At 44.2% G+C, this 26,297-nt stretch overlaps 1 protein-coding gene across 2 annotated transcripts in view; it reads left to right on the top strand.

The window, feature by feature from the left end:
• WWTR1 (WW domain containing transcription regulator 1) overlaps positions 1 to 25,220 on the top strand; it is a 54,612-nt gene extending 29,392 nt beyond the window's left edge. The window contains exons 2-7 of one of the 2 annotated variants that reach the window (XR_008462522.1): positions 1,645 to 1,781; positions 13,258 to 13,457; positions 19,560 to 19,693; positions 20,209 to 20,321; positions 21,718 to 21,964; positions 23,475 to 25,220. Coding sequence is in view for 1 of the 2 variants with exons in the window: in XM_054166747.1 (XP_054022722.1) it covers positions 1,645 to 1,781; positions 13,258 to 13,457; positions 19,560 to 19,693; positions 20,209 to 20,321; positions 21,718 to 21,902 (769 nt within the window). In the remaining variant the exon portion in view is untranslated. Of the gene's footprint in view, positions 1 to 1,644; positions 1,782 to 13,257; positions 13,458 to 19,559; positions 19,694 to 20,208; positions 20,322 to 21,717; positions 22,107 to 23,474 lie in introns of those variants that run through there. The other variant, XM_054166747.1, reaches the window with a different exon arrangement.
• Positions 25,221 to 26,297: the final 1,077 nt, after the last annotated feature.

Raw genomic sequence — 26,297 nt, 5'->3', positions numbered from 1 at the left:
GATTATCTAGTTCCAACCCCCTGCCATGGGCAGGGACATCTCACACTAAAGCAGGTTAGTGAGAGCCACATCCAGCCTGGCCTTCAAAACCTCCAGGGATGAGGCTTCCACCACCTCCCTGGGCAACCTGTGCCAGGCTCTCACCACACTCATGGGGAACAACTTCTTCCTAACATCCAATCTGAATCTCCCCATTTCTACTTTTGCTCCATTCCCCCCAGTCCTATCCCTCCCTGACACCCTCAAAAGTCCCTCCCCAGCTTTCTTGAAGCCTCCTTCAGATACTGGAAGGCCACAATTAGGTCTCCTGGGAGCCTTCTCTTCTCCATACTGAGTAACTGCAACTCTCTCAGTCTGTCCTCATAGGAGAGGTGCTCCAGCCCTCTGCTCCTCCTCGTGGCCCTTCTCTGGACACATTCCAGCTTAAAATGCTGTGTTCCCTGCTTAAAAACATGTTTGTGACTATCTGGGGGAAAGAATCTTTTCTATTCTATGCTAGCATTTCAAAATTCACTGCTTTGATTAAGTGTAGCTTCTTTATTTGAGTTACAATGGGAGAGAAACAAAACAATGGCACTTCAAATAAGAATGTTCTTCATCTCATTTAGGCACAATTAAGACTTAAAAGAAAACATTGCCCAATTTATTGCCATGGCAACATCTTTCATTCAGAAGGCCTTGTCTTAATTTTGGACAAAGATCATTGAACTGACCTGGATACAAGGATTATTGTATTTGGAAAGTAAGAGTGAAAAGAAGAAAAGCTAAAATATAATAACAATTTACAATGAGGGATGAATAAAGTCTTTTAATGCTAGGGAGAAGTTGGGTAATTTCATTGTGAGTGAAAACAAATATTCCAGAAGCTAGGAAGAAAGGAAGTGACTTAATAGCTCAGAGGCTGAGTTTGAGACGAGGATCAAAATGTGATCTTTGGTTGCAGGTTTTGAGCTGGACATTAAAATATTATGAAAACAAATGGCTACAGAGTGAATATAGAGTATTTATATTCTCTTATGAATGTGTGGCTTCACCAACTGTTCAAGTAAAATTAGTTACTCAGCAGTAGTGCATGAAAAGTCAGAATGGCAGAGGTCGAAAATGAGAAGGAAAAATCAATGATGGACAATTTCCGGTGGGTTAGGATGAGATGAGAAGGGTAAACAAACATGGGATAAGGAAAGCAAACAGGATGTTTAGTCTGGAGAAGAGAAGGCTAAGGGGAGATCTTATTGTTCCCTACAACTACCTGAAAGGAGGTTGAGTGAGGCTGGTGTTGGTCTCTTCTCCCAATAACTAGCAGTAGGGCAGGAGGAAATGGGCTTCAGTTGCGCCAGGGGAGGTTTAGATTGGACACTAGGAAAAACTTCTTTACTGAGAGAATGGTGAGGCATCGGAACAGGCTGCCCAGGGAGGTGGTAGAGTCATCATCTCTGGGGGTGTTCAAGAAGCTGTAGATGTGGTGCTTCAGGGCATCATTTAGTGGTCATGGTAGCTGGGTTATGGTTGAACTCAATGATCTTACAGGTTTTTCCCAGCCTTAGTGATTCTATGATGCTGTGACTTCCATGCCATTATGCCTAGCTATGTATAGAATATACTAGGGTGTTTTGTGTTAAGCCTGTGTTTTATCTTCTTTCTCAGTCACATAGAAAAAATTACAACATGGCAAGATCCTCGAAAAACCATGAACCAGCCACTGAATCACATGAGCCACCATCCTGCAGCTGCTTCCACACAAGTACCCCAGAGGTCTATGGCAATGTCTCAGCCCAATCTCGGTAAGTACTGGATGCCACCTCTGTGGTGAAAACCCAAACAGAGGAGAGCCCCTGGTGTGTGTGTGTAGCTGTGTGCATGTATACACAAGGCTACAATAATCTGAGCAGAAACTTTAGACTGAATACCTTATGTGACAGTACATGTGAGTGCAGTTTCCAGGACTGAAGCTGAATGCCTCTGTTTTGAAATTATCTTGGCCAGAAGGAAGGCCCTTTCTGCTCTTTCATGTTCCAGCAGTGTTACTGCTAAGCCTGCTTCCTTGGGTCTACTCAGACACTGAAGAGAGCAATTTGTTGGTCTGGCAGTCAGAGCTCTAAACCAGAAGTGATTGTGCCAACATCTTACAGACATCAGAGGAGAAATGGAAACTGGATACCAGGTTCAGCCACTTTGCTGGCCATAATTTGGTAGCTTTTTAGCAAATGAAGCCTACACATCTGTCTTTTGCCTTAGCATTTTTTTGGTACTGCAGGAATTGAAAGAAGTTTTTCTTTTGAAGATGTGCCACTTAAAAGGATTTAAATATTCCAGGTCTGCATACTGGTCTGCACTTCCAATTACTACCACATGTGTTTTCCTTGTTATGCCTCTTAGCAGAGATGGAAAATATGGTCTGTTCTGTACAGCCTGTTGCTTTGGTTTATAGACCCCACTCATCAGTGCTTGCTGGGAAGTGTACAAAGGGACTTACAAACATTCTATCAGAAGCACAGAGTGTGACTAAGCAAATGCAAACCATGGTGTGCCTGTGCCTGAGACACAGAGAAACATGCACTGAAAGGTGTTTGAAACTAGCAGTCAAAAAATAAATCAGCTGTATTTTTCTACCTTTTTTTTTCTCACTCTGGTTTTTTGTTGTCTATTTATGACCTACACATAGTGGTTTTCTTAGGACTTCAGAATTTAAACCACTGCTTTTTTAATGTTATCTAACACAGGCATCTGAAGGTGTCTCTTCCTTTGCTGCATCGAGCACAAGCCCTGTGAGGAGAGGCTGAGGGAGCTGGGGTTGTTTAGCCTGGAGAAGAGGAGGTCAGGAGAGACTTTATTGCTGTCTACAACTACCTGAAGGGAGGTTGTAGCCAGGTGGGGGTTGGTGTCTTCTCCCAGGCACCCAGCACCAGAACAAGAGGACACAGTCTCAAGCTGTGCCAGGGGAGGTTTAGGATGGATGTAAGGAAGAAGTTCTTCCCAGAAAGAGAGATTGGCCATTGGGATGTGCTGCCCAGGGAGGTGGTGGAGTCACCATCACTGGAGGTGTTTAGGAAGAGACTGGATGGGGTGCTTGGTGCCATGGTTTAGTTGATCAGATAGTCATGAGGTGTTGGGTTGGACTTGATGATCTCAAAGGTCTTTTCCAACCTGGTTAATTCTATTCTATTCTATTCTATTCTATTCTATTCTATTCTATTCTATTCTATTCTATTAGAAGTACTTCTTAAATCCCATTTGCTTTGTGCTGAATCTGCACACGTGTTAGTTTTCTGCCCATTCTGAAGCACAGTCTTCTTCAGCTGGTGGATAAAGGGTTAACTGCCTGTTGCCAGACAGTTCCATTATTGTGGTCGAGTCAGAGACTGTGGAAGGAGGGTATTTGTACAGCCTTACGTTAGGCACCTAACCCAGGTGCCTGAATTAGGAGTCTGAGCTCCATCTGAATTGAAAGGAAGAGGAGAGCAGCTGAGTGCATCTCACCTAATGGTCAAATCCCACCTGCTTTAAAAAGAGTGAATTGTTTTCTGGAAGTGTCCAGGTCCAAGCCAGGGAAGCTATTCTGCCTTAATTAGGAAGATTGTGGAGGATGTGTAGCAAGATCTAGGGGGGGGAAATAATTGCTTGTAAAGGTTTCTGTTGCAAGAATTTTTAATTGAATGCTGCTTGTTTTGTAGTCTTTCTCTATTCTACATTATGCAACAGTCAGAACTGTTGTTATTTCCATCCTGCTTCCTTCATACTGCTGCAAAGAGGTTTCTTCTGTGATTGTACTCTTCATCCAGTTGGTGAGCACAATCTGGTCTTTATTTAAATGGTTTTCAAGTTTAACAGCTTGCAACTTCCTTTGACACAAACCCCAACAGACCCCTCTGCTAGCATTTCTGTTTTCTATAGAAAGGAGCTTGCATTTCTACCTGCAACTACCTTGAAAAGCTCCTAGGAAAAGAGCAGCCTCTCTCTGCAAAAAAAAAACCCAGAAGACCTTCTGGGCCGAGTGGCAAACATCACAGCACAGTCACTTGTGGGATTTGGGCCCTACAGCAAATACCAGTTGCAGACTGCAAGGCACAGTTGTGCCAGGCCCTGTGTGAGTGACCAAGCTCTATGTCCTTGCCATAGAAGCTTTCTCTACCAATATGCACAGGCAGAGATGACCCAAAGTGATACCAGCAGGGTAACTTAACTGTTGAAATATGCTGGTTCTCTAAGGTGGAAGACATTCTGTAGTACATGATAGAATCTAACATGAAGAGCCTCTTACACTGACAGCTGTTTGTGTTACAGAAATTAATCTGTGACTCTGAAAAGTTTAATTTTCAGCTCCATTGCTAATGGTAATTTAATTGGGTCTGGATACAACTGGGACTTATGGCACTTTGTCTCTGCTTCCTCTTTTTTTAATCAGCCAGGAAATCCAACCAATAAAACAATGCAATAATCCTGTCTAAAAGCAATAAACACATGAACCAAAGTTTCCATATCCTGCCATGATAAAAGAGGTGTAGCTGCTATTGTTTGAGGATGATAAAAGGCAGTTTTGGTTACTCTGTCAAAGCCAGTCTCTGGAGATAAGAATGCAGAAACTCCCAAAGTGTTTAAAAACAGCTGCTATGTATTTTAGTGATAACTAACTTACATGACATGCTCTAGATTTTGCCTGGCTTAGTTTGCATTGGCTGGAAATTTGGCTGGAAATCTGTAAGACAGAGAGGAACGTGTTTTTCCCCTCAGCGTAGCCCATACCCTCACACCACCTGCACATTGGGGAGGTTTCCTGTTTTAGGTCAGTTTTAATTAGTGGATATCCTGAGAGAAACAGACCCAGTTCAGTTGTGGGCAGTGGGAATAATTCTGCCAGTCAGTGGGAATAATTCTGCTACCTGCCCCTGGTTAATGAGAGAATACTTACAGGAGACTTGAGAGCACTGTAGAGGACTCACACCTCCTGTGGCAATGAGAGTTACAAGACAAAAATCTAGAAAACAGGGTTGGGTTTCTTTCAGTTATTTGCAATTAAAACCTCAAAGAAGTAAATTTATCAGGCAGATTTCAAATGGAGTAATTTGTTTCTGTTTTAAGTGGCTGGGAGTTCCAGAGGCTCTACTCTGCCCTGTTGAGGCTGCATCTGGAATATTGTGTCCAACTCTGGGCCCCTGAGCTCAAGAAGGAACTCAGGGAACTGCTTGCAAGAGTCCGGCACAGAGCCACAAAAATGATGAAGGGAGTGGAACAGCTTCCTTATGAGGAGAGCCTGAGGGAGCTGAGGGCTCTGTAGCCTGGGGAAGAGGAGCCTGAGGGGTGACCTTGGTAATGGCTATAAATATGTAAAGGAGAAGTGCCAAGAGGATGGAGCCAGGCTCTGCTGGGTGAAGCCCAATGACAGGACAAGGGGCAATGGATGGAAGCTGAGGCATAGGAAGTTCCAGGGAAACAGGAGGAAAATTGGTTTCTCTGTGAGGGTGACAGAACCCTGGATGAGGTTGCCCAGGGAGTTTGTGGAGTCTCCCTCTCTGGAGGTTTCAAGACCCACCTGGATGTGTTCCTGTGTGATCTGTTCTAAGTGATCCTGCTCTGGCAGGGCAGGGTGGACTGGATGAGCTTTCAAGGACCCTTCCAGCCCCTAACATTCTATGATTCTGTGACTGATAGGGATTAACTTCAGTATCAGGTGAATTCAACCCAGCTCTCTGAAAGGACACACACCTTTAAGCCAGCAGCTGACTATCTAGTAAATCTGAACTGTTAGAGGTTCCTGTGTTCAAAAGAGACATTGGTATTGTTTCAAACTCTGCTCATTTTTAATTTTAACACAAAGAAGTTCCTGTTGGTGTAAGCGTTTCCCTTCAAGGTCAGCAATCCAAACATGTGCCAGGACAAGTGGGGGAGAGCCATTTTCACCCTTTCAGACAGAAAGAAATGCAAAAGCTAAAGACTGCATGAACCAAGAGTAAAAATGATTTCACAACTGTTTTAAGTAATGATGCTGATGTAGCATTGAAGCTGCCTCTCCAAGTCAAGCAGCCTCCTCCATTACTCATTCTTTTTATCGATTTATTGTTAAAAGTGCTTACAGAGTAAACCTCCAATCCTGGAAATGTTTCCCTGCTAAATCAGCTGTGATGCTGCACCTGCAGGTTGGTAATTTGTGGGGTTTGGTTGTTCTGTTGGTGTTTGGTGGGGTGTTTTTTTTTTTAAGCTTGAATCACTGAGGACAGGAAAGATTAGTTAAATGTGAGTATCACAGAACTTCCCAGTTGAAAGGGCTGAATTCTCTCTAGAGCTATTTTCAGCCCAGAAATCTGAATAAAGGAGTCTCTGTGCCCTGGGATAGTACAACTTTTTGGTTTAATACTTTGCAGATTTTTTGGAACAAAACGCAGCAGAACTGAAAAGCAGCATTTTTTGCTGACCTTGTTGGAAGACTAATGCTGTTTCTGGGAAATAAGTGAAACAAGCAGTTCTTTGTTGGCAGAGGCAGGGAGAGAAAAGGAGGAGAGCCCAGTCTTCTTTTTTTTTCCCCCCCTTTGCTTCAGAGTGTAGTGACTCAGTCAAAACCGTAACGTGGCTGGGTTCCTTCTCTCTTTTTTCCCTTAACCTCTACAGACATTTGGTTTTCATAAGACTGTGTTGCGTGACACCTGATGGCAGCCAGTTCATGTGAATTCAGCTCTGGGCTGCCTATAAACAGAGGGGAGGGAAAGATCCACACTTGCAGACAGACGTTTCTGATGCTAAAGTAATAAAAGTTGGTACAATCCGTTCAGGCCTTGCGTCAGGAGCAATTCAGACTTGCGCCTTCTGGCTTCTGCAGCTCTGCAGTCTCTGGCCCACAGATTAATCCTTGCTTAGTGTTTATCACAGAATGTTGGAAGGGACCCTTGAAAGATCACAGTATCACAGTATCACCAAGGTTGGAAGAGACCTCAAAGATCATCGAGTCCAACCTGTCACCACAGACCTCATGACTAGACCATGGCACCAAGTGCCACGTCCAATCTCCTCTTGAACCCCTCCAGGGATGGTGACTCCACCACCTCCCTGGGCAGCACATTCCAATGGTGAATGACCCTCTCGGTGAAGAACTTTCTCCTCACCTCGAGCCTAAACTTCCCCTGGCACAGCTTGAGACTGTGTCCTCTTGTTCTGGTGCTGGTTGCTAGAGAGAAGAGACCAACCCCTTCCTGGCTACAACCACCTTTCAGGTAGTTGGAGAAAGCAATGAGGTCTCCCCTGAGCCTCCTCTTCTCCAGGTTAAACAACCCCAGCTCCCTCAGCCTCTCCTCCCAGGGCTGTGCTCCAGACCCCTCCCCAGCCTCCTTGCCCTTCTCTGCATGTGACATGTTCAAGTGCCTCGATGTCCTTCCTAAGCTGAGGGGCCCAGAACTGGACACAGGACTCAAGGTGTGGCCTAACCAATGCAGAGTACAGGGCACAAAGACTTCCCTGCTCCTGCTGGCCACACTATTCCTAATGCAGGCCAGGATGCCATTGGCCTTCTTGGCCACCTGGGCACACTGCTGGCTCATGTTTAGGCAGCTGTCAATCAGCACCCCCAGGTCCCTCTCTGTTTGGCAGCTCTCCAGCCACTTTGACCCCAGCCTGTAGCTCTGCATGGGGTTGCCGTGGCCAAAGTGCAGCACCTGGCACTTGGACTTGTTGAATGCCATCCTGTTGGACTCTGCCCATCTGTCCAGTCTGTCGAGGTCCCTCTGCAGAGCCCTTCTGCCCTCTAACTGACCAACATCTGCTCCCAACTTGGTGTCATCTGCAAATTTGCTGATGACTGTCTCAACCCCTTCATCCAGATCATCAATGAAATCATCATCAATGAGATCATCTAGTCCAATCCCCCCTGCCAGAGCAGGATCACCCTGAGCAGATCACAAAGGAACACATCCAAGCAGGTTTTGAATATCTCCAGAAGGGGAGACACCACTGCCCCCCTGGGCAGCCTGTTCCAGCAAAGTCATCAGCAGAAAGGTCTCCTACAATGTCAGAAAAGCTAATTCACTAGAATATCATTATTAATTTAAAACCCCAAAGCAACAAAAGGTGTTTTTTTTATCTTTTCCTCTTTCATCTAACAATTGCATAGGGCTACCTAAATAGTTACAGTTCCATGGACTGCAACAAAGCTGTGGCCGCATAGTCCTGCTTTGGAACTTAGCTCCACATTTTAACTTGCCTTCACTTGATCTGGAAAATTGTGTAATGGTTGTTTATTGAAAAGACTTAATTCATTTTGCAAAATAAATTTGGTTTTCCCCCAGGGAACTGAACTCAAGGCCACCCTGAGTCTGTCTGCTGGAAGGCTGAATACTTTTCACCTGCTATGTTATATCCAATCTCAGATGTTATATCCAATCTCATATGTTATATACCACAGAGTGCTAAATTCAAGCTTTTAATGTTTTTCCTTTCTTTGCAAAACCTTAGAAACCATAGAATCATAGAAGTGTTAGGGTTGGAAGGAACATCAAGTTTCCTCTAGTTCCAACCCCCCCGCCATGGCCAGGGACACCTCACACTACAGCAGGTTGCTCACAGCCACATCCAGCTTGGCCTTAAAAACCTCCAGGGATGAGGCTTCCACCACCTCCCTGGGCAACCTGTGCCAGTCTCTCACCCTCATGGGGAAGAGTTTCTTCCTAACATCCAATCTGAATCTACTAATTTCTATTATTTTCCATTCCCCCTACTCCTATCATTATCTGACACCCTAAAAAGTCCCTCCCCAGCTTGCTTGTAGGCCAATTCCAAACCCTGCCTAGTGAATTTAAGCTTACTGAAGACCAGCTGATTTGCCTTAGTTACCTTTTGGCCTCTTGAAAACAGTCCAGAGAAAGCTCCCCAGACCACAGGCTGAAAGGAGCTGTTCAAGTGTCATTGCCTTATCAGATGAGTGTCCATTGCACTGAAGTCAGTGTGGATGTTGGGCAGTCCAGCTGGAGCATGAACTGCAGCTTTTCCTTTTCTAACCCAAACTCCATTGTGTTCCTCACAGCATTCAAATACAAATTCAGCATTCAAACATAAATAACAGCAGACAATAATCAAATTGCCCACAGAACACAACAACTGTGCCATGGAATTATGTTGTGAGAAACAGAGATTTGTAGGATGTTGTCTTGTTAATTTGATAGCTGGAGCTGAGACCAGACTTGCCTTGGACTTCCCTGGGCTCACTCACACCTTTAGAGACCAAGTGATCAGCCATATGAAAAAGTCTTCCTGAACTGTATGGGACAGGAGTTCAGCTCTGGTTCAGTGGACTTAGTTCCAGGAAAAGCCCCTAGGTAGAAGACTTTCTCAGACTAAGCTTAGGTAGATACCACAGGGGTAAGTTTTCCATTGTTGGGATTCTTTTCATTCCAGCTAGTGTGTTTAAAGATTCACTCTTAATTGAAATCTAGACAATATCAGACATGACAAACATGGTACTAAAGGTATTGCAGGGACTCTATTTTTCTCTTTTCCTCATGCATATTGTTGTACCTCTGCCCTGAAGAAAAAACAACTTACTGATTATTCCAAATGAATTTTGCAGCAGCCTCAGTGGGGCTGTGCTTTGGATTTGTGACTGAAACAGGGTTGATAACACACCAGCATTTTGGCTGTGCCTGAACAGAGCCTGCAGAGTGGCTTTTCCCCACTGTCTCCCTTCCATGCTGCAAGTAGGGCTGGGGCTTTGCAGGAGACTGGGAGGTGATAGTGCCAAGAGAGCTGCCTGCTGATGGGAAGTCATGAGTGATTTTTTTACTTTGCTTTATTATTGTCTGTGTGCCTCTGGCTTTGTATGTAACATCACCATATTTCCTTTCTGAGCATCACTTGTTTCAAGTGTTCCAGCTGCCACTGAGTTTCCAGGGAGCTTGGAAAGGTCATTTATCATTGGTAGACTTTCTTTGTATTCTTTGACCTGGACATTTGTTTAGATCTTCTGATTTCCTCAGGTCAAAATTTCCCAGGGGTAATAGCTGTTGGTACAGGAAGCTGAATTATGCAGAGAATCCCAAATCTGAAATTGTGTGAAGATCTAAGCCCAGGTCCAGTCATGATCCTCTGCAGGCTGGCGTTAATACAGCCTTGCAGGGCGGGTGTCTCAACGCTGCAGTCCGTGGGTTCCAGGGGGCTTAACTTGGCGATCAGATGACATCTACATGCCCCTGGAGAAGTGTTGGATGGCACAGTGCTATCTCTGTGCTACACTCTCCAGAACACCTGGAGAGTCTGGAGAAAGCTGAGAGGGGATTTAATAAACGTTTACAAATGTCTGAGGGATGGGTGTCAGGAAGGAAGGGACAGCCTCTACTCACTTGTGTCCTGGGATAGGACAAGGGGCAGTGGAGGTAAACTACAGCACAAGAGGTTCCACCTCAACATGAGGAAGAGCTTCTTTACTGTGAGGGTCACGGAGCACTGGAACAGGCTCCCCAGAGAGGCTGTGGAGTCTCCTTCTCTGGAGCCTTTCAAGCCCTGTCTGGATGTGTTCCTGTGCAACCTGTGCTGGATTCTATATTCCTGCTCTGGCAGCAGGGGTGGACTCAGTGATCTCCAGAGGTCTCTTCCAAACCCTAGTATCCTGGGATCCTGTGAACACCTGATTCTAGAGGCAGGTTGCAAAGACAGTTTAGGTCTGCCTGTGTGCTTTCCACAAGGTCGGGAAGGATTTATTAGTGTGGGCTTTGCTCCACCTACAGGTAAAGCAGCTGCCTTTAGAGCCAAAGTGGTTCTGAGTCTAGCACAGGACCGTTCCATGCCTGTACCATGCAGCCAGTACTGAGTGCCTGAGCAGTGAAACTGACCTGCACTCTGCACAATGTTTTGGGGGATGAAAAATGGTTTGAGAAATATGATCACATCCTTGTGGCACTCTCAACTTGCAGGAGATTCAGCCTGATGTCAGTTTGTATTCCTAATGTCAAGGTGTAGGAGTGCTTACTGTACTCACTGTACTGAGTTTCCTCTAGTTCCATGATGGCATGTAACCAACATATTCTGTGTCCCCATGAGAAGAAATTACTTGGATGGTTATTGGGGACCTAGCTCAAGGAAACATATTCCTCAGCATATTCCTATTGTCTTAAAGTAGAATAGAATAGAATTAATCAGGTTGGAAGAGACCTTTGAGATCATTGAGTCCTTTGAGATCATCGAGTCCAGTCTTGTTCTTTGCCTTCTTGCACGTGTGATTTCCTGCCACATGGGTATAGCCCAGCTGATGAAGGAGAGTATTTGATACAGCACAGGCCCTGCAGCACAGTACTGCAGCTCAGGCCCTAGCCCTGAGTATATCCCAGACACACCATACAGCTTGTTAGTCTTCAGTTAACTTTGCCTGGTTCTGCCATTTGCATGTGTTGCTTGGATTAAAGCAGTTTCCTTGGGGAGAATTTAGTACATTGTGATAATCCTTTAGGCAGCCTGGATTCTTAGCGTGGTTGTTGTAGTCACTCAGCCACTGACATGCCAAAAATTTAAGCATGTGCTTATGCATGGGAGAAGAGTTCAGGTCCTGCCTAAATGCTTCTGGTCTTGGCAATCTAACACCAGGTTTACACTGACATCATTTGTGTGATTAAAATATTTCTTACTTATTTCAATGTGAATAAAACCAGATTCACTGCATCTTAAAATGTTGTTCCATACCTTGTTTCTTCCACTGTGAAGGTGCTTTGATTTCTGTAGCCAGGTCTCATTTCTGCCTCTCAGCACTGCAGCTTACTAACTTTTCTGGGTTTCCACCACTGAGCAACTACTGATCAGAGCTGTCTTTGGTCCATCTTCCCTGCAACCAGCTCATTTTTCCTACCTGGACTCCTTTGTTGGTTGTACATAAGCAGTTCCATGGCTATCCAGTTCCTTTTGCCGGGAACTGACTTAGCCAGAAAAGATCTTTTTATCCCCAGGCAATTTTTAGCTTGCTGTGTGGCCACAAAAATGCTTTTTGCCAGCTCAGTAAAGGGGTAGCATGTGGGCAGGAACAAGCAGCTGGGTGTGGAAGAGGTGCTAAACAGCAACACTCTGGTTTCATGGGGAAGCATGTCATTTGTGTGGATGCAGCTGTTTGTGGACCACACAGATACCGAATCTGTAAAAGGGTTAAATTACTGCAGGGCTGCTTTTAACTTGGGTTATTTCTTGAGATGGGTTTGTCACTGAAGCTAAAATACCATGCAACTGCACTCTGAAGTGGTTCACAGAATGTTAGAAGCTGGAAGAGACCTCCAGAGATCATCCAGTCCAACCTTCCTGCCCAAAGTAGGATCAGTTAGGGTAGTCCACACAGGAATGCATCCAGGTGGGTTTTGAAAGTCTCCAGGTGAGGAGGCTCCAGAACCCCCCTGGACAGCCTGTTCCACTGATCTTTATGTGCCAGGCCTGTGTGTTGCTGGATCACCTAGGAGAAAACATTTTATTCAGGTCTGATGTAAGCACAGATAAATATTTCTGTCAAGTGAAGCAGGGCCAAGTTGATGCTGAGCTAGTAATGCCTGTGTACCTGCATTACTACAGCTGCAGGAAGACAAGACAGGACTTGGTCTGGCAGAAAGCTCCCTAGCATAAAGTCAGCCTCTCCATGAAAGTTCTACCTTGGAGCTGGCAAAGTGAATTAAGTGCAGCATTCTGTATTTTGTGGGTATCACACCTTTAATCCATGCTGTAAACCCATCAACCCTTTTCTTTCAGTGCACACTTCTAACAGTGCTTGCTGTACTGTATCCTTCCCAGTCAGTCATGCACACAGCACCAAAGTGTTCAGGGCTGGGAAGCACAGAAGGGAGCTGAGAGTTCAGTTCTCATTTGGTAAGAACAGTGAGTGAAAGGGAAACAGGAAGATACAAATCTCAGTCCTTTGGGCAGAGAGAAGTACTGATACTTCTTCTAGGGTATTTTAGTACCTGAGGTGTTCTTGTGAGGAGGTAAAGCTTTGCTAGTTCTGCTGTTTCCTCATTAGTGAAAGAATCCTTGCAAAAGTGTCAGTTTTTCAAGTAGTACCTTGGCTGCCACTGCTAATCCAGCTTACAGGATGCAAATACTTGCTGTAAGCATCTGTGGTTTATACACATATGAAATATTTACATTAATTTATTAGACAATGAATAGTACCAGGTCTTGCCAGTGGGAGTAATTACCTTGGGCACTTGAAATGCAGCAGTTCCAATAACTTTATACTGTAAATGAGCAACATCTGTCCTAAGCAATCTGTTATCTTCAAGTGTACTTAACTGGGCATGATTGATTTTTTTTCCCCTGCAGTCATGAACCACCAGCACCAAATCAGCCCCAGCACAGCCATGTCACAGCAGAGCCATCCTCCCCAGACACCTCAGCCAGGGCTGATGAACCTGCCCAGGGCTCTGACCACGCAGCAGCAGCAGCAGCAGAAGCTGAGGCTCCAGAGAATCCAGATGGAGAGGGAGCGAATTCGGATGCGTCAGGAGGAGTTACTGCGACAGGTAAAACACCAAGGGTACTCCTGTCTGTGTTCAGGAGCATTTAGGTCAATGCCTTCAGAGTTTTACCAGGTAGAGTTAGTAGTTCTGTTACTTCATGTCAAGATTAACCATGGTTTTAGGTAAGGGAAACCAAAAAGGCAATGTGAATTGTATCCTGGGCAGCATCAAGAGGAGTGTGGCCAACAGGTCAAGACAGTTGATTCTGCCCCTTAACTCTGCTCTGGTGAGACCCCACCATAAATACTGTGTCTGGTTCTGGTGTCCCCACCTTAAGAATGACACAGAACTGCTGGAGCCAAATCCAGAGAGGCCACAAAGATAATCCAAGGGCTGGAGTACCACTGCTATGAGGAGAGGTTGAGTGAGCTGGGGTTGTTCAGCCTGGAGAAGAGATTACTCTAGGGGGACCTTAGAGCTGCCTTCCAATACCTGAAGGGATCCGACAGGAAGGCTGGAGAGGGACTTTTCATAAGAGTGTCTAGAGACAGAACAAAGGGGAGTGGTTTGAAGCTGAGGCAGAGTAGGTTTAGACTGGATCTTAGGAAGAAGTTCTTCAGTATGAGGGTGGTGAGACTCTGGAACAGGTTGCCCAGGGAGGCTGTGGATGCCTCCTCCCTGGAGGTGTTCAAGGCGAGGTTGGATGAGGCCTTGGGCAGCTGAGTGTAGCTGTGAGGCATCCCTGCCCATGGAAGGGAGGTTGGGGTAGATGATCTCTGAGGTCCCTTCCAACCTAAGCCATTCTGTGATAAATGTAACATCTAATTTTTTTTTAAACTAGCACTGAACAGGACACAAAATGGCTCTGCCAGGAGGGTGTCTTTCTTACCATAACAGCAGAGAGCAGGGAGAACAAAGGACATTTTACCAAGAGTACCCCCAGTATTGGTGTCCTTGTAAATGCTGCAGTTACAGTTATAAGTACCTTTAGAAATGGTAACAAAATCACAGCATCACACACTGGGGAAGTCTGTAAGTCAAATTTCTTTCCAGTTCCATGAGTGGAACCTCAGTAACTTCATCTTGTGCAGACAAAATGAGCAAATGCAGGATTAATGTGCATGCTATCATGCAGCAGGTTTTTGCAGCAGGCAGATTTATAACCAAATGGAAATAAGATGCCTGGCGAGTAGAATCTCAAAAACATTAGTGTGAAAGTAGTGGTAAAAACACTTCACCACAATATTTTTGCTTCATTCACACTTTTTAACTCTTTTACCTCCTTCCTCTAAATATATATATAAGAACTTACCAGAAGTTCATTCATGCATTTTGAAACTGTACAGCCCCATGTAGCTGCCTTTGAAAACAAGCAAACAAACAACATTCTTTTAATTGTGCTTTTACAGTCCCTGCAGCAGCACTTGGCTCTCTGCCTGTGATTGTTCCCAGTGGTTTTGGTGGATGGATGCATACATACAGGCTCAAAGTTAAGCAAGTGCTCAGTGCTGTTGCTCCTCAGAGGTGAAAGGCAGATACTGTTCCACTAAAGTTTCTGAGGTTTTTTTACCTGCTTATGTCAGAGCTGAATTCAATTTTCATGGGTCTGACTTCAGTCTGAAAACTGTACAGACCCCAACATCCTGTGCCCATCTTCAGTTTCCATTACCTTTGATTTTTGGGAGTTAGGTTATAAGATATTACCTCTGTGTGTGCAGAGCTGTGGCCCAGGTGCTGATCTCTGACCTGAGCAGTGGTCTCAAGTCTTTTGCATACTTTTACCTTCTCCTTTACTATCCTGAGGTCATGTCATAATAGAGATGGGTGTGGGAAGAGAGTGGGGATATCTGGTATGAGCTTAGTCATAATTTCTCATCCTGCTAATAATGTGTTTAGCTATTTTTACTCTCTTTGTCTCTGTTCTTGCTTCAGGACAAGAGCAAATTAAGCTTCGAAACAGTTGTGCCATTAGCACAAGGGCTGTTTTCCCTGCTCTGCTGGCTGTGTTTTGCTTTGAAACTGATACATGCACCACACTCTGCAGCTGTGCTGTACTTAATCAAGCCTCCAACATATGCCCAGTACCACCCTGCACCTATGGTGTTTGTTTGAGCTCCCCATTATATAAAGCAGGGCAATATAATTTTGCATTACTAAAGTTTTCAGAACTCCTGGAGGTCTTAGGAAGCAACATATTTCCCACCCAAGGAAAGCAAGTGCAAAATCCATCCTTCCTAACAGAACTTGGTGAACTTCCTGCCAGTAACCTGAGTTCTCCTGAACCCTGGCAGCTGAGAGGAATGCGACAAATCCCTCTGGAGTCGTCAGTGTTCAAGCAGAGTTACTGCTGCCCTGACCCTTCACTGCTGCTTTTGCTTTTCTAGTGTAATCTATCCAGGGGAAAAATGCTGAGTAAGTGTGCACACTGCTGCTAGCAGCTGCGAGGAGGTGCAGAGTTTGAACGAGAGGGGAGGAATTCTTCTGGTGGGTCACAAACCTCCTTTCAGCCTAGCAGCAGCTGCTGGCTCCCCGCAGCCATTCCTGGCTGCAGCTGCTGGGGTGGAGCAGCACACCCAGCTGGGAGGAATACGCAGCTCTGGAAACTCTGCTTAGGGAATTTGTCTCCTCCTTTGTCCTCCCCTTCACTTGGTTGGTAAACCCCCTAGAAATGCAGACTGAGTACATGGCAGGAAGGGCAGCATTTCAGAAAACCAATCTCACAGCTTCTACTTAAATGTTTCCTTACTCAGTTTTATCACTTTGGAAAGAGTCAGTTTTCCTTCTTAGTGGTTTGGTTTTATCAGCTCTCCAAAGGAAAAGGGAGAATCTGCTTGCTGCTGAAGAACTTCTGGGAAATGGAAGTGGTTAGAGGTGATGGTCAGTAAGAAACATCTGAAAAGGTCTTACAGCAAAGATGTCCCAGCACTTACTTCTCTCTGTGCACAACTTCCATCTTGTACCTTGTTTGGAAGGGTACAAGCAGTCACAATAAGGCAGCACTTCTTAGAGGTTACTTTCTGATCCTCTGATCCTCTTCCATAAATTTGTGCATAGAAAGATACAGAGTCTCACAAGATGCTGTAGAAGGAGCATTGTATGGGGATGCAGAAGATTGGTCACTGTAGATCCTTACAGGCCTGCTATGGCCTGAACAGAAAACAACCCTGCTGTGCTCTTTCCGCTACAGAGACTGGCCCATAGCCTGATGTGTCGATGGCACAGGGGGTATCTAGATAACTCACTTTTCCACCCAAAGTCTGGCAGAAAAGGAATTGTAGTGACTAACAATGGAAACTCACTATAAAAATGCCCTCACTCACAGAATCACAGAACTGCTGTGGTTGGAAAGGACCTTCAAGATCGCCAAGTACAACCCTTATCTAATTCTACCAGGGCCTCTGCTACATTGTATCCTTGAGCATCATATCTAGACAGCTTTTAAACCCCTCCTGGGATGGTGTTTCAACCACCTCCCAAGGCAGCCTGTGCCAGTCTGATAGCTTTTGGCTATAGAAGTGTTTTCTAATGTCCAAGCTAAACCTCCCCTGGCATCACTTGGTGCCATTTTCTCTCATCCTATCAGTTGTGATACCAACGCCTACCTCTACACCCTCCCTTCAGGTCTTCCCTCAGCCTCCTTTTCTCCAGTCTAAACAACCCTATTTCTCTCAGCTGCTGCTCACCAGCCCTGTTCTCCAGACCCTTCCGCAGTTCCATTGCCCTTCTCTGGACCTCCGCCAGCCCCTCAATCTCTTTCTTGTAATGAGGGGCCCAGAACTGAACCCAGGGCTCAAGATGTGGTCTCACCAGTGCCCACTGCAGTGGGATAATCACCTCTCTACTCCTGCTGGCCACACTATTCCTTATGCAGGCCAGGATGCTGTTTGCCTTCTTGGCCACCCAGGCACACTGCTGGCTCCTGTTCAGTTGGCTGTCAATCAACCCCCCCAGGTCCCTTTCTGCCAGGCAGCTCTCAACTCATCTCTCCCAGCTGGAAATGGCTGTTTGGCAGCTAAGCCTGGAGCTCAGATTGGTTCTGCCAAGGATGGTTCCAGGAAATGTGACAATGGATTTCTGGATTTGCCTGGCACATCTCTTTCTTTCTGTGTTTTCAGTATTAGCCTTATTTGTGTTGCTGCATTTGCTTCTCTTATGTATTGAAACCTGTTCTCAGTATCTTCATATAGACAGTTCAAAAGCTGGTTGTCTGAGGTTTGTACACTTTCACAGGCTCCAGCTGATCCAGTTATCAATAGAAACAGCACCACTGGAATTATCACTGGAAAAATGTAATGACATACATAAGCTATCATATGTAAACTATTAAGACTCTTCTGACTATTCATTCTTAACATATACTAAATCTTAAGGGGGCCTACAAGAAAGCTGGGGAGGGACTTTTTAGGGTGTCAGGGAGTGACAGGACTAGGGGGAATGGGAAAAAAATAGAAATAGGTAGATTCAGATTGGATGTTAGGAAGAAGTTCGTCCCCATGAGGGTGGTGAGAGCCTGGCACAGGTTGCCCAGCAAGGTGGTGGAAGCCTCATCCCTGGAGGTTTTTGCAGCCAGGCTGGAGGTGGCTGTGAGCAACCTGCTGTGGTGTGAGGTGTCCCTGCCCATGGCAGGGGGGTTGGCACTAGGATGATCCTTGAGGTCCCTTCCAACCCTGACAATTCTATGATTCTAAATAATGACTTCATCCAGAGTAAGTTAGTTTTTTATCAGTGAACATATGGGTAATTGGATTATAAAGGAAACATGGCATTGATGGACACCAGCATGTTAATTCCCAGTGAATAATTAGTGCATGAAGAGACCAGGCCAGTCCTCCTCAGTGAAAAAGAAAATCATCAATTGAAAACATTCCAGCCTCAGAAAACATGTTAATCTTCTCTGTCCTGAGGAAAATGAATGACTGGCTCAGGGAGGGGGTTTCTACTGCTTATTTTATTTAAAAAAGAAAACAAAAAAAGAAAAGGCTGAGTGAAGTAGGTAAAAAAAAAGCCCAACAGATACAGCTTTATTATTTTACATTCTTAGGATATGTGTTTGGAACATCCCTGTGGAGCCAAACCACCTTTGCATAGACCTCGGTGCCACTAGATGTCATGGATGTTCCACAGAGATAATGCTGGGAGAACTCTTTCAGGAGGAGTTCTCTAAAGAGTTTTCTTTGGCTCTGACTCCTTCTTTGTCACCCTCAAGGCAGTGTGCATGGGGCAGGCCATTACCACCAGGCAATTCTGAAGATAACTGGGGCAAAGTCTTGGTTTCAGTGGTTTTCTGCTAACCTGTTAAGGACTTTGTGATTGCAAGTGATACCCTTCTGCTTCAGTATGTAGTAAATTACCTCATCTAGGAGCAACTCAGGTGTTTCAGTGCCTGGTTCAGTGCTCTCTTTTGCAACAGTTCAAAGTGAAAGGAATTTCACTTAAGGTAAGCTGTTAGGTACGTGGGAGATTAAATCTGAGTCTGTAGGTTTCAAATGGCTTTATTATTGCTACTCCAGCTCTCAGAGGTCTTGGGCTCACTGCACAGTAAACTGAAATTGTGCTTTGAGGGTTACACATCCCTGGGGTGTGTGTGCAAAGCCTCAGGTGGAGCTGGCTGGCTGGTGGGGCACAGGCAGACTGTGCTGTGGTGGGCAGGCCTGTTCTAGGACAAGGCAGCACGTGCACCAGGTGCCTGAAGTTGGAATGTAGGTACTTTGATTTTGTAAAGATTACTTCTGTGGCCAGGAAGGCTGTGGAGGAGCAGTTCCTCTGCAGGTAGCTGTGCTTCTTCAAGGTCTGGCTTTCCCCTTGCTGGCTACCACTACCCCTCACTAGAGGTTGCTGGTGTGACAGCTCTGTCAGTAAAGCTATTTACATGAGCATGTCCTGATCTGCACCACACTGGCAAACAGGCTCTCTGGTGCAGGGTGAAGCTGATGAGAAAGTCCCCAAACACACTTCATTGCTGGCTGAGCTGTGGTAGTGACTGAAAGGGTGTCAGTCAGCCCAGGTGGGTAGAAAGACATCTGTCCACATTAAAACCAAGTCACCAGGCACACTGAGGCATTATTTTCCTAAGATGTGTATGTATGACACCTTTGCTTGTTGCAGGACTGCAGCACCTCTGAGCTGCTGGAATAACCTCTCATTTGCATTTACTTGCCTTCCCAGGAAGCTGCTCTGTGCAGACAACTTCCCATGGACTCAGAAAACTTGGTGCCAGTTCAGACAGCTGTGAATACCCCTGCCATGACACAAGACATGAGGCCTATTACAAACAATGGATCTGATCCTTTCTTGAACAGGCAAGTTCATGTCCTCTTCATCAGGCAACTGCTTCTCTTGCCTTCTCTACACTTCCCAAGCTGTCTCTCTAAAGTAGTTTCCTATATCATCCACTTTTGTGCTTGCTGTGAGCAGGGTGTGCAGGCTGAGTGGCTGACTTGAAACCTTTCAGGTTTTGTCTAGAGGGTTACATACACATGTGTGTATTTCATTTAAGAGTAGCCTCACTTCAGTTGCTTTATATTGGGGCTGATGTAATATGACCACATTAGTGGCCAACAGTTGAGAATGAGTGTTTAACTTTAGTGCCCTAACCTACTGTGTTGTCTTTTGACAAACACCATGATCAGGGACTGTGTCTACTGTGTTGTCTTTTGACGAACACCATGATCAGGGACTGTGTCTACTGTGTTGTCTTTTGACAAACACCATGATCAGGGACTGTCTACTGTGTTGTCTTTTGATGAACACCATGATCAGGGACTGTGTCTACCAGAACATCTTCCCTAAGACTTTTTTATGTTTCCATTTACAGTGGGCCATACCATTCCCGGGAACAGAGTACAGACAGTGGCTTGGGATTAGGATGCTACAGCATACCAACAACACCTGAAGATTTCCTCAGCAATGTAGATGAGATGGATACAGGTAGAGTACTCTGATTTAGCTTAAAGTATAATGCTATTAATAACTTTGTGTTATAAACAGTAATGTTTTGTAATTGCATAACTGAGTGATAATCTCTCACTCTCTAATGCAAGAAAACAGACTGAGACTTGGAGGGGGAAATGCTTGAAAGGCACTTGGTGCCTAGAAGGTTCTGAGCTTTAACTTAGGTCCAGATTCTACCCTTTTGCCTTAAGGTAATGTTAAACAAAATAAACAAACAAAAGCTGGAAAATGTCAGCCTTAACTTGTACCTAATTCCATAGTCCAGGAGTGAAAATCTGGGTTTGGGTTACATTGGTACAAATCACTGCATTTTCTAGCTCTGGGAAATGAATCTCATTGCTAAGTCTCTTACAATGGCAAAGTTGGATTTGCCTTCAAATGGAATGTGTTCAGCTATTATAGGTACTGATAGATATTTCTTTTTATATCAGTGTGCTTGTGGTGTTTAAAATACTAAACCAAATTGCTGGGAAGTCAAAAAGTCTTTCAGCAGATAGTGAAATTCTTCACTGTCACTTCTTCACCTAAACTTCCTTTTAAAGCCATCAGAAGTTCCAGATGGTGCAAAGAGTTAAGGTTTCTCTGCTAAAGCTTTTCATGCTTGTTATTATTAATTGATGGAAAAACCAAGAACATACTGCAGAGCTAAATTGCTGTAAACCACTTTTTTCCAAATATGCCCCATGGGCAGCATTCATCCTTGTGCAGAGAGGGGGATCAGGCTCAGCTGTATCACTCTCTGTGCAGACTAAGTGAGCTTTGGACCATCCTGCTTCCCATGGAAGCTGCTGGAAAGGGCCTTTTGAAAGCAAAATTAACTCTTAGGAGAATATCACAGAATCACAGAATCAGCCAGGTTGGAAGAGACCTCCAAGATCATCAAGTCCAACCAATCATCCAGCCCTAACTAATCAACCAGCCCATGGCACTAAGTGCCTCATCCAGGCTTTTCTTAAATACCTCCAGGGACATTGACTCCACCACTGCCCTGGGCAGCCCATTCCAAATGGCAATCTCTCTCTCTGTGAAGAAATTCTTTCTAAGATCAAGCCTAAACTTCCCTCTGCACAGCTTGAGACTGTGTCCTCTTGTTCTGGTGCTGGTTGCCTGGGAGGAGAGACCAACCCCCACCTGGCTACAACCTCCCTTCAGGTAGTTGTAGAGAGCAAGAAGGTCTCCCCTGAGCCTTCTCCAGGCTCAGCAACCCCAGCTCCCTCAGCCTCTCTAAGCAGGTATGGTGTTGAGATAAAGTTTGTAGAGGATAGTTGCTTGTGGGAAGGGGGGGAAGTCTAATTTTTCTATCAGTTGTGTTGTTTGATGTTACCCACAAGAAGAGTTTGGCATTTCAAAAGTTGTTCTTGACTTTTTCCAGGAGAAACTATAGCACAGACAACGATGAACATAAACCCACAACAAACACGCTTCCCTGATTTCCTCGACTGCCTTCCAGGAACAAATGTTGACCTTGGGACTCTAGAGTCAGAAGACTTGATCCCTATCCTCAACGATGTGGAGTCAGTACTCAACAAAAATGAGCCCTTCCTCACCTGGCTGTAACCATTTGATGCTGGTGTGGCCTGCAACGCAGCTCGACATTTTTTTTTCCTCTTGAGATAGAGGTAGAATATCTGAAAGTCCTCAAGAGATACAACTTACTGCCTTAATGACTTTTGCTACATCACCTTTATGGTCACTTTAATCTCTGCCTGGATTTGATTGACACTAATTTAAATATAAAATACCTATATATATATAAATACCTATATGCATATATATTTCCTCCTCTTTAAGCAAAACAAGAAAAAAAGAAAGCACACTACTTTACACAGCTGTAGACTTCTTTACCTTTTCAGCCCAGGCAGAAATGCTCCATTTTAAGGACAGAAAGTGGGTGGTGTTTGTGCATGTCCCTGACTGATCTCCTAGGTATTGAGTAACATCACAAACCCTTCCTGAGTCATAAAAGCTGATGACTAGGTCAGTTGGTTCAACAAACATGCACAGCATCAGACCACGAGAGCAGTTTTACTACTGTGTTTATGACAATAGCATCAGAAGCTTTTTTATCAACTTAGTTAAGCTTTGAAGATCTTTTTTTCTTTGTGGGTGTTTCCCCCCCTCCTCCCCCCCCTATCCTTTTTTAAACTAACTGTGCTGTGTGGAACACAGATTAAATCTGACCCACACCAGCCATTGTCATTCTCATTCTGTACTTGTGAAGGCACACACAGTACTATAGCAGTTTCTCCTCTTGTATTGTGGGGTTTTTTTCTTCAGTATATTACTGTATAGTTTTCATAAACTAAATGCTTCCAATCTGAAGATACCAGAACTGTTTAGCAATATTTTTTACACTACAACATCGTTGCAGGATGAACCAGACTGGTACTGACAGCTGCCTTTTTATTATTCTAGTTTGGTTTTTTTTTGTTTCAAAGACCTTAGATTTTTATCTTTGTTCTATTAAGCACTACAATTTTGTAACTTAACACGTGAATGAAGCAGGGTTTTGTTATGATATAAATTCTGTGGCAAGTTTCCTTAGACACAAACAACAACAAAAACAACAGAAAAAAAACACATAACTTTTTTTTTTTTAAATCAAGTGTGAAAAATGTGGCACAAGCTGTTGGTGTCATATGTAGCAGGAAAGCCCCTTGCACATACTGTGTTGAGTAATGTTTTTAACTGACAGTGTCAGGATAAATGTAGTTGTATGGCATGAGAGCAGGTGGTGACTCTACCAGGGCAAGGTAAAGCAGTTATTGTAGCTCCTCTGGTAGAGCTGCTGAGTTCTGAAGTCTTCCACTGGCTGCAATGGCAGGACACGAGGTGTGTTCTGTGCATTTCTACCTTACTGTGTATCCTACAGATGCTTCTTTGTCAGAGCTTCGGGAACTGAGGAGGTGTCAAGGACGTTAAGCTTGCAGTTCCCCTGAAATGCAAACAAAGTCCTAAAACCCTTAAAATATTCTGAAATTCTATTATTTATACTCTATGAATTTTAGCTTTTTATATTGAATAATGTGCCTTTTAATGAAAGGCTTTAAAGCTTTTCTCTAAGCTTAATCTAGGCTGTGTAGAGAGAGGAAGAGATGTAGCACTCAAGTGTCAATGTGTGTTTGGCAGGTCTAGCAACGCTTAACAAGATCTTCCTGATGCACCAGAATATTGATCACTAAAAGACTTTTTTTCCATCTGGTTTGGTGAAGGTAGGTGAAAAGGTCAGAGATGAAGTGATGGGAATATGGAGTAGGTTTGGAAGACAAATGGTAAAACAAATGTAGATCCTTGCTGGGAAGGGTGGCTGCAGAGAGGGGTGAGTAGAAAACCAATCACCAGCGTTCAGTACAAACAAGAACTTGACCCAGTTAACTTACCTTGTCAGGGGGGAACTGCTGGGTGTGCATAGTGTCAGAAGATGGAAAATGAAAAGCACACCACCCCCCCCCAAAACTCTGAGAAAAAAGAGATGGGAGGCAAAGACCTACAGTAGTGGAGTTTTATTACATGGGGAAAAGTAGCTTTTTTTAATGTTGTGGGGGTTTTTTCCTTTTATTTTTAATAGCAAATGAGATGTGACTGCAAAGTTGTGTCTCCACAGAACTTAATTACTGAATGGGCATTGTGTTTCTTTTATTCTTTAGGAGAGGCTATTTGTTGGGTTTGGGGTTTTACTCATTATTTCTGCTAGTGCTAAGTGTTGAGATAGCAGAAATGTCTTTTCCACACATAGGGGACCGGGCTGGCTGACCAATATTACTGTAATTAAGGTTACTCTTTCTTAAGGATTTCTTCAGGTTGTCAGCCTAAAAGGAAAACAGATGGTCCTAAAGCTTTGTTCTTTAGGAACACGACTGACTTTGGTAAAAGAATTGGAGGGGTTTTTTTGGTGTCTGGTAGTGATGCCAACTCATCAGCCTAGCAAATGGAAAGCCATCGGTGCTCCAGCAACTCCAAGCAGCTGTGGATCTGAGCTCCAGCGTGATTCAGCTGCTAGGGCTCAGCATGAGAGCCTGTTCAGAAACTGGGGGTTGTTCATTTGCTAGGCAGTCTGTACTACTGTAAAGTTAGGTTTTGTCACAGTAAAAGATACTCCAAGCAGACCAGGCTCTTAGCTGAGTTATGGCCACACTGATGTTCATCTCCTGAAGACCATGCTTCTCATGGGAGAACTGAGGCAGTCTTCTAGTGAAGCCATGGAAGATGTACATCAGATTTGCGAAGCTACAAACCGGATGCCTCATTCCTGGGTGAAGTGTCTTGGTTCAAAGACCTTGAAGAGGTAAAACAAAAAAAATCAGAAACTGTTTCTGTACTCTGTAAACCAGCAGCAAATTTGCAACAGGAGGGTGCTATGTGGAACAACACTTCCAGTGTAAAACAACTGCCAAAATACTAGCTCAGATCTTGACTCAGTCCTGAACAGACTCATGGTTAAGCTGAAAGTGATTCTTTACACTGTAAGCTTTTTGATATTTTTTTTTAATGGGGAGAGTGCAGCAACACACACAAAAAATAAAACCTGAGGTTTAAAGTTCTCTCTTTTTTTTAATAGTTTCCAGCAGTAAACAGGCTCATTGGCAGAACTCTCTAAGCATTCAAAGCAGGAAACTAAATTTATTAGAGACAACAGTTCACTGTACTATTTCAGGCTTTGAACATTTACTTTACTAAATGTACCCTGTCTGCTTGTAGTACAAACACAGTGGATGTGCCAGCTGGGCAGTTGTGCTGTTGACATGGCTGAGGGTGGCCCACACAAATCATGGTGACACAGAAGCCATGGGACACTGTTAATTACAGGTTGTATGCTGGCAATACTGTTACGAATGTAACTCGGGGAGGGTTGGGTTAGTTTGATGGCGAGTGCTGTTTGGGGGGGTGGGTGGAAGGGGTGGGTTTAGATGTCTATTTTAAATGCAAGGAACATATGGGTGTTCAAATAAACTTGTTTCCTAATACACTGCATCCATGTACATGCTAGTACTTTAACTTTTTCTTTTATTTACTTTCTCCATTTTGTTACATGACATGTGTGAGCATTTGGTTTTAATCTCGAGTACCTTGCAACAGATTGTATGTATCAAAAGCAGTCAGATCAAACTGTTGTATTCAGGGTTTGATTCTGTGGGTTGGGTTTTTTTATTACCATTATTATTATTATTATTATTATTGTTATTATTATTATTGTTATTATTATTATTTCTTTGATCTTGTACATGAAAAACAAACATAAATGAACGTAAAGATTTTTTTGGATGCACGTTGGTTTATGTCTTCGTTTAAAGAGATATCATTTAAGAGATGTAGTTTTACTCCCAAAGATACAATTTTGCTCCCAAAGGAAGTAAAATAAAGAGGCTCTCATTGAATTGGAGAGAAATACAGAATTGTATGAAAAAAAATATACAGGAAGATACAGAACACATGAATCCTTAACACCTAAGACATATACAGGATACATGAAAACTCCCAAAAACCTTCCCCCAACCAGACTAAACTGGGCTAAAGCACAAGCCCCAGTGCTCCTTTTCTCCCCTCTCATTGTCTCCTGTCCATTATGCAGGGAAAAATTAGTCAGGCTTCTGAAGGCCACAAACAGGCCTCCTCCCCCACGTTACCAGATAAGGACTCCATCCAGAGAGCCAAAAGGAGGGAGAAAAGAGACCGAGTTGGCCTTGCTGACAGATTATAAAGAGATAGCAGAATTATGAGACTGAATAACAAAATTACAATCCCCTGGGTCTACCTCCCGGAGTGTCTGGCCCCTGGAGGACTGCAATTTTGTGACTTTCTTAAAGACAACCACCCTCAAACTGCCACATGTTATTAAATTGTTGTGGGTTTTTTTTCCCTTCAGAGATTTCGGGTATGTGCTTCCCAGGGAACTGTGGCACAGTGCTTGGAATAAAGGTACACAGGTACCAGTCCATGCAAAAGGCTTGCATG

This window comes from Dryobates pubescens, chromosome 13 (genome assembly GCF_014839835.1).
Source record: "Dryobates pubescens isolate bDryPub1 chromosome 13, bDryPub1.pri, whole genome shotgun sequence".
NCBI classification, from domain to species: domain Eukaryota; kingdom Metazoa; phylum Chordata; class Aves; order Piciformes; family Picidae; genus Dryobates; species Dryobates pubescens.
The sequence above is the reverse complement of the archived record's forward strand: the minus strand, read 5'-3'. Positions and strand labels throughout refer to the sequence as shown.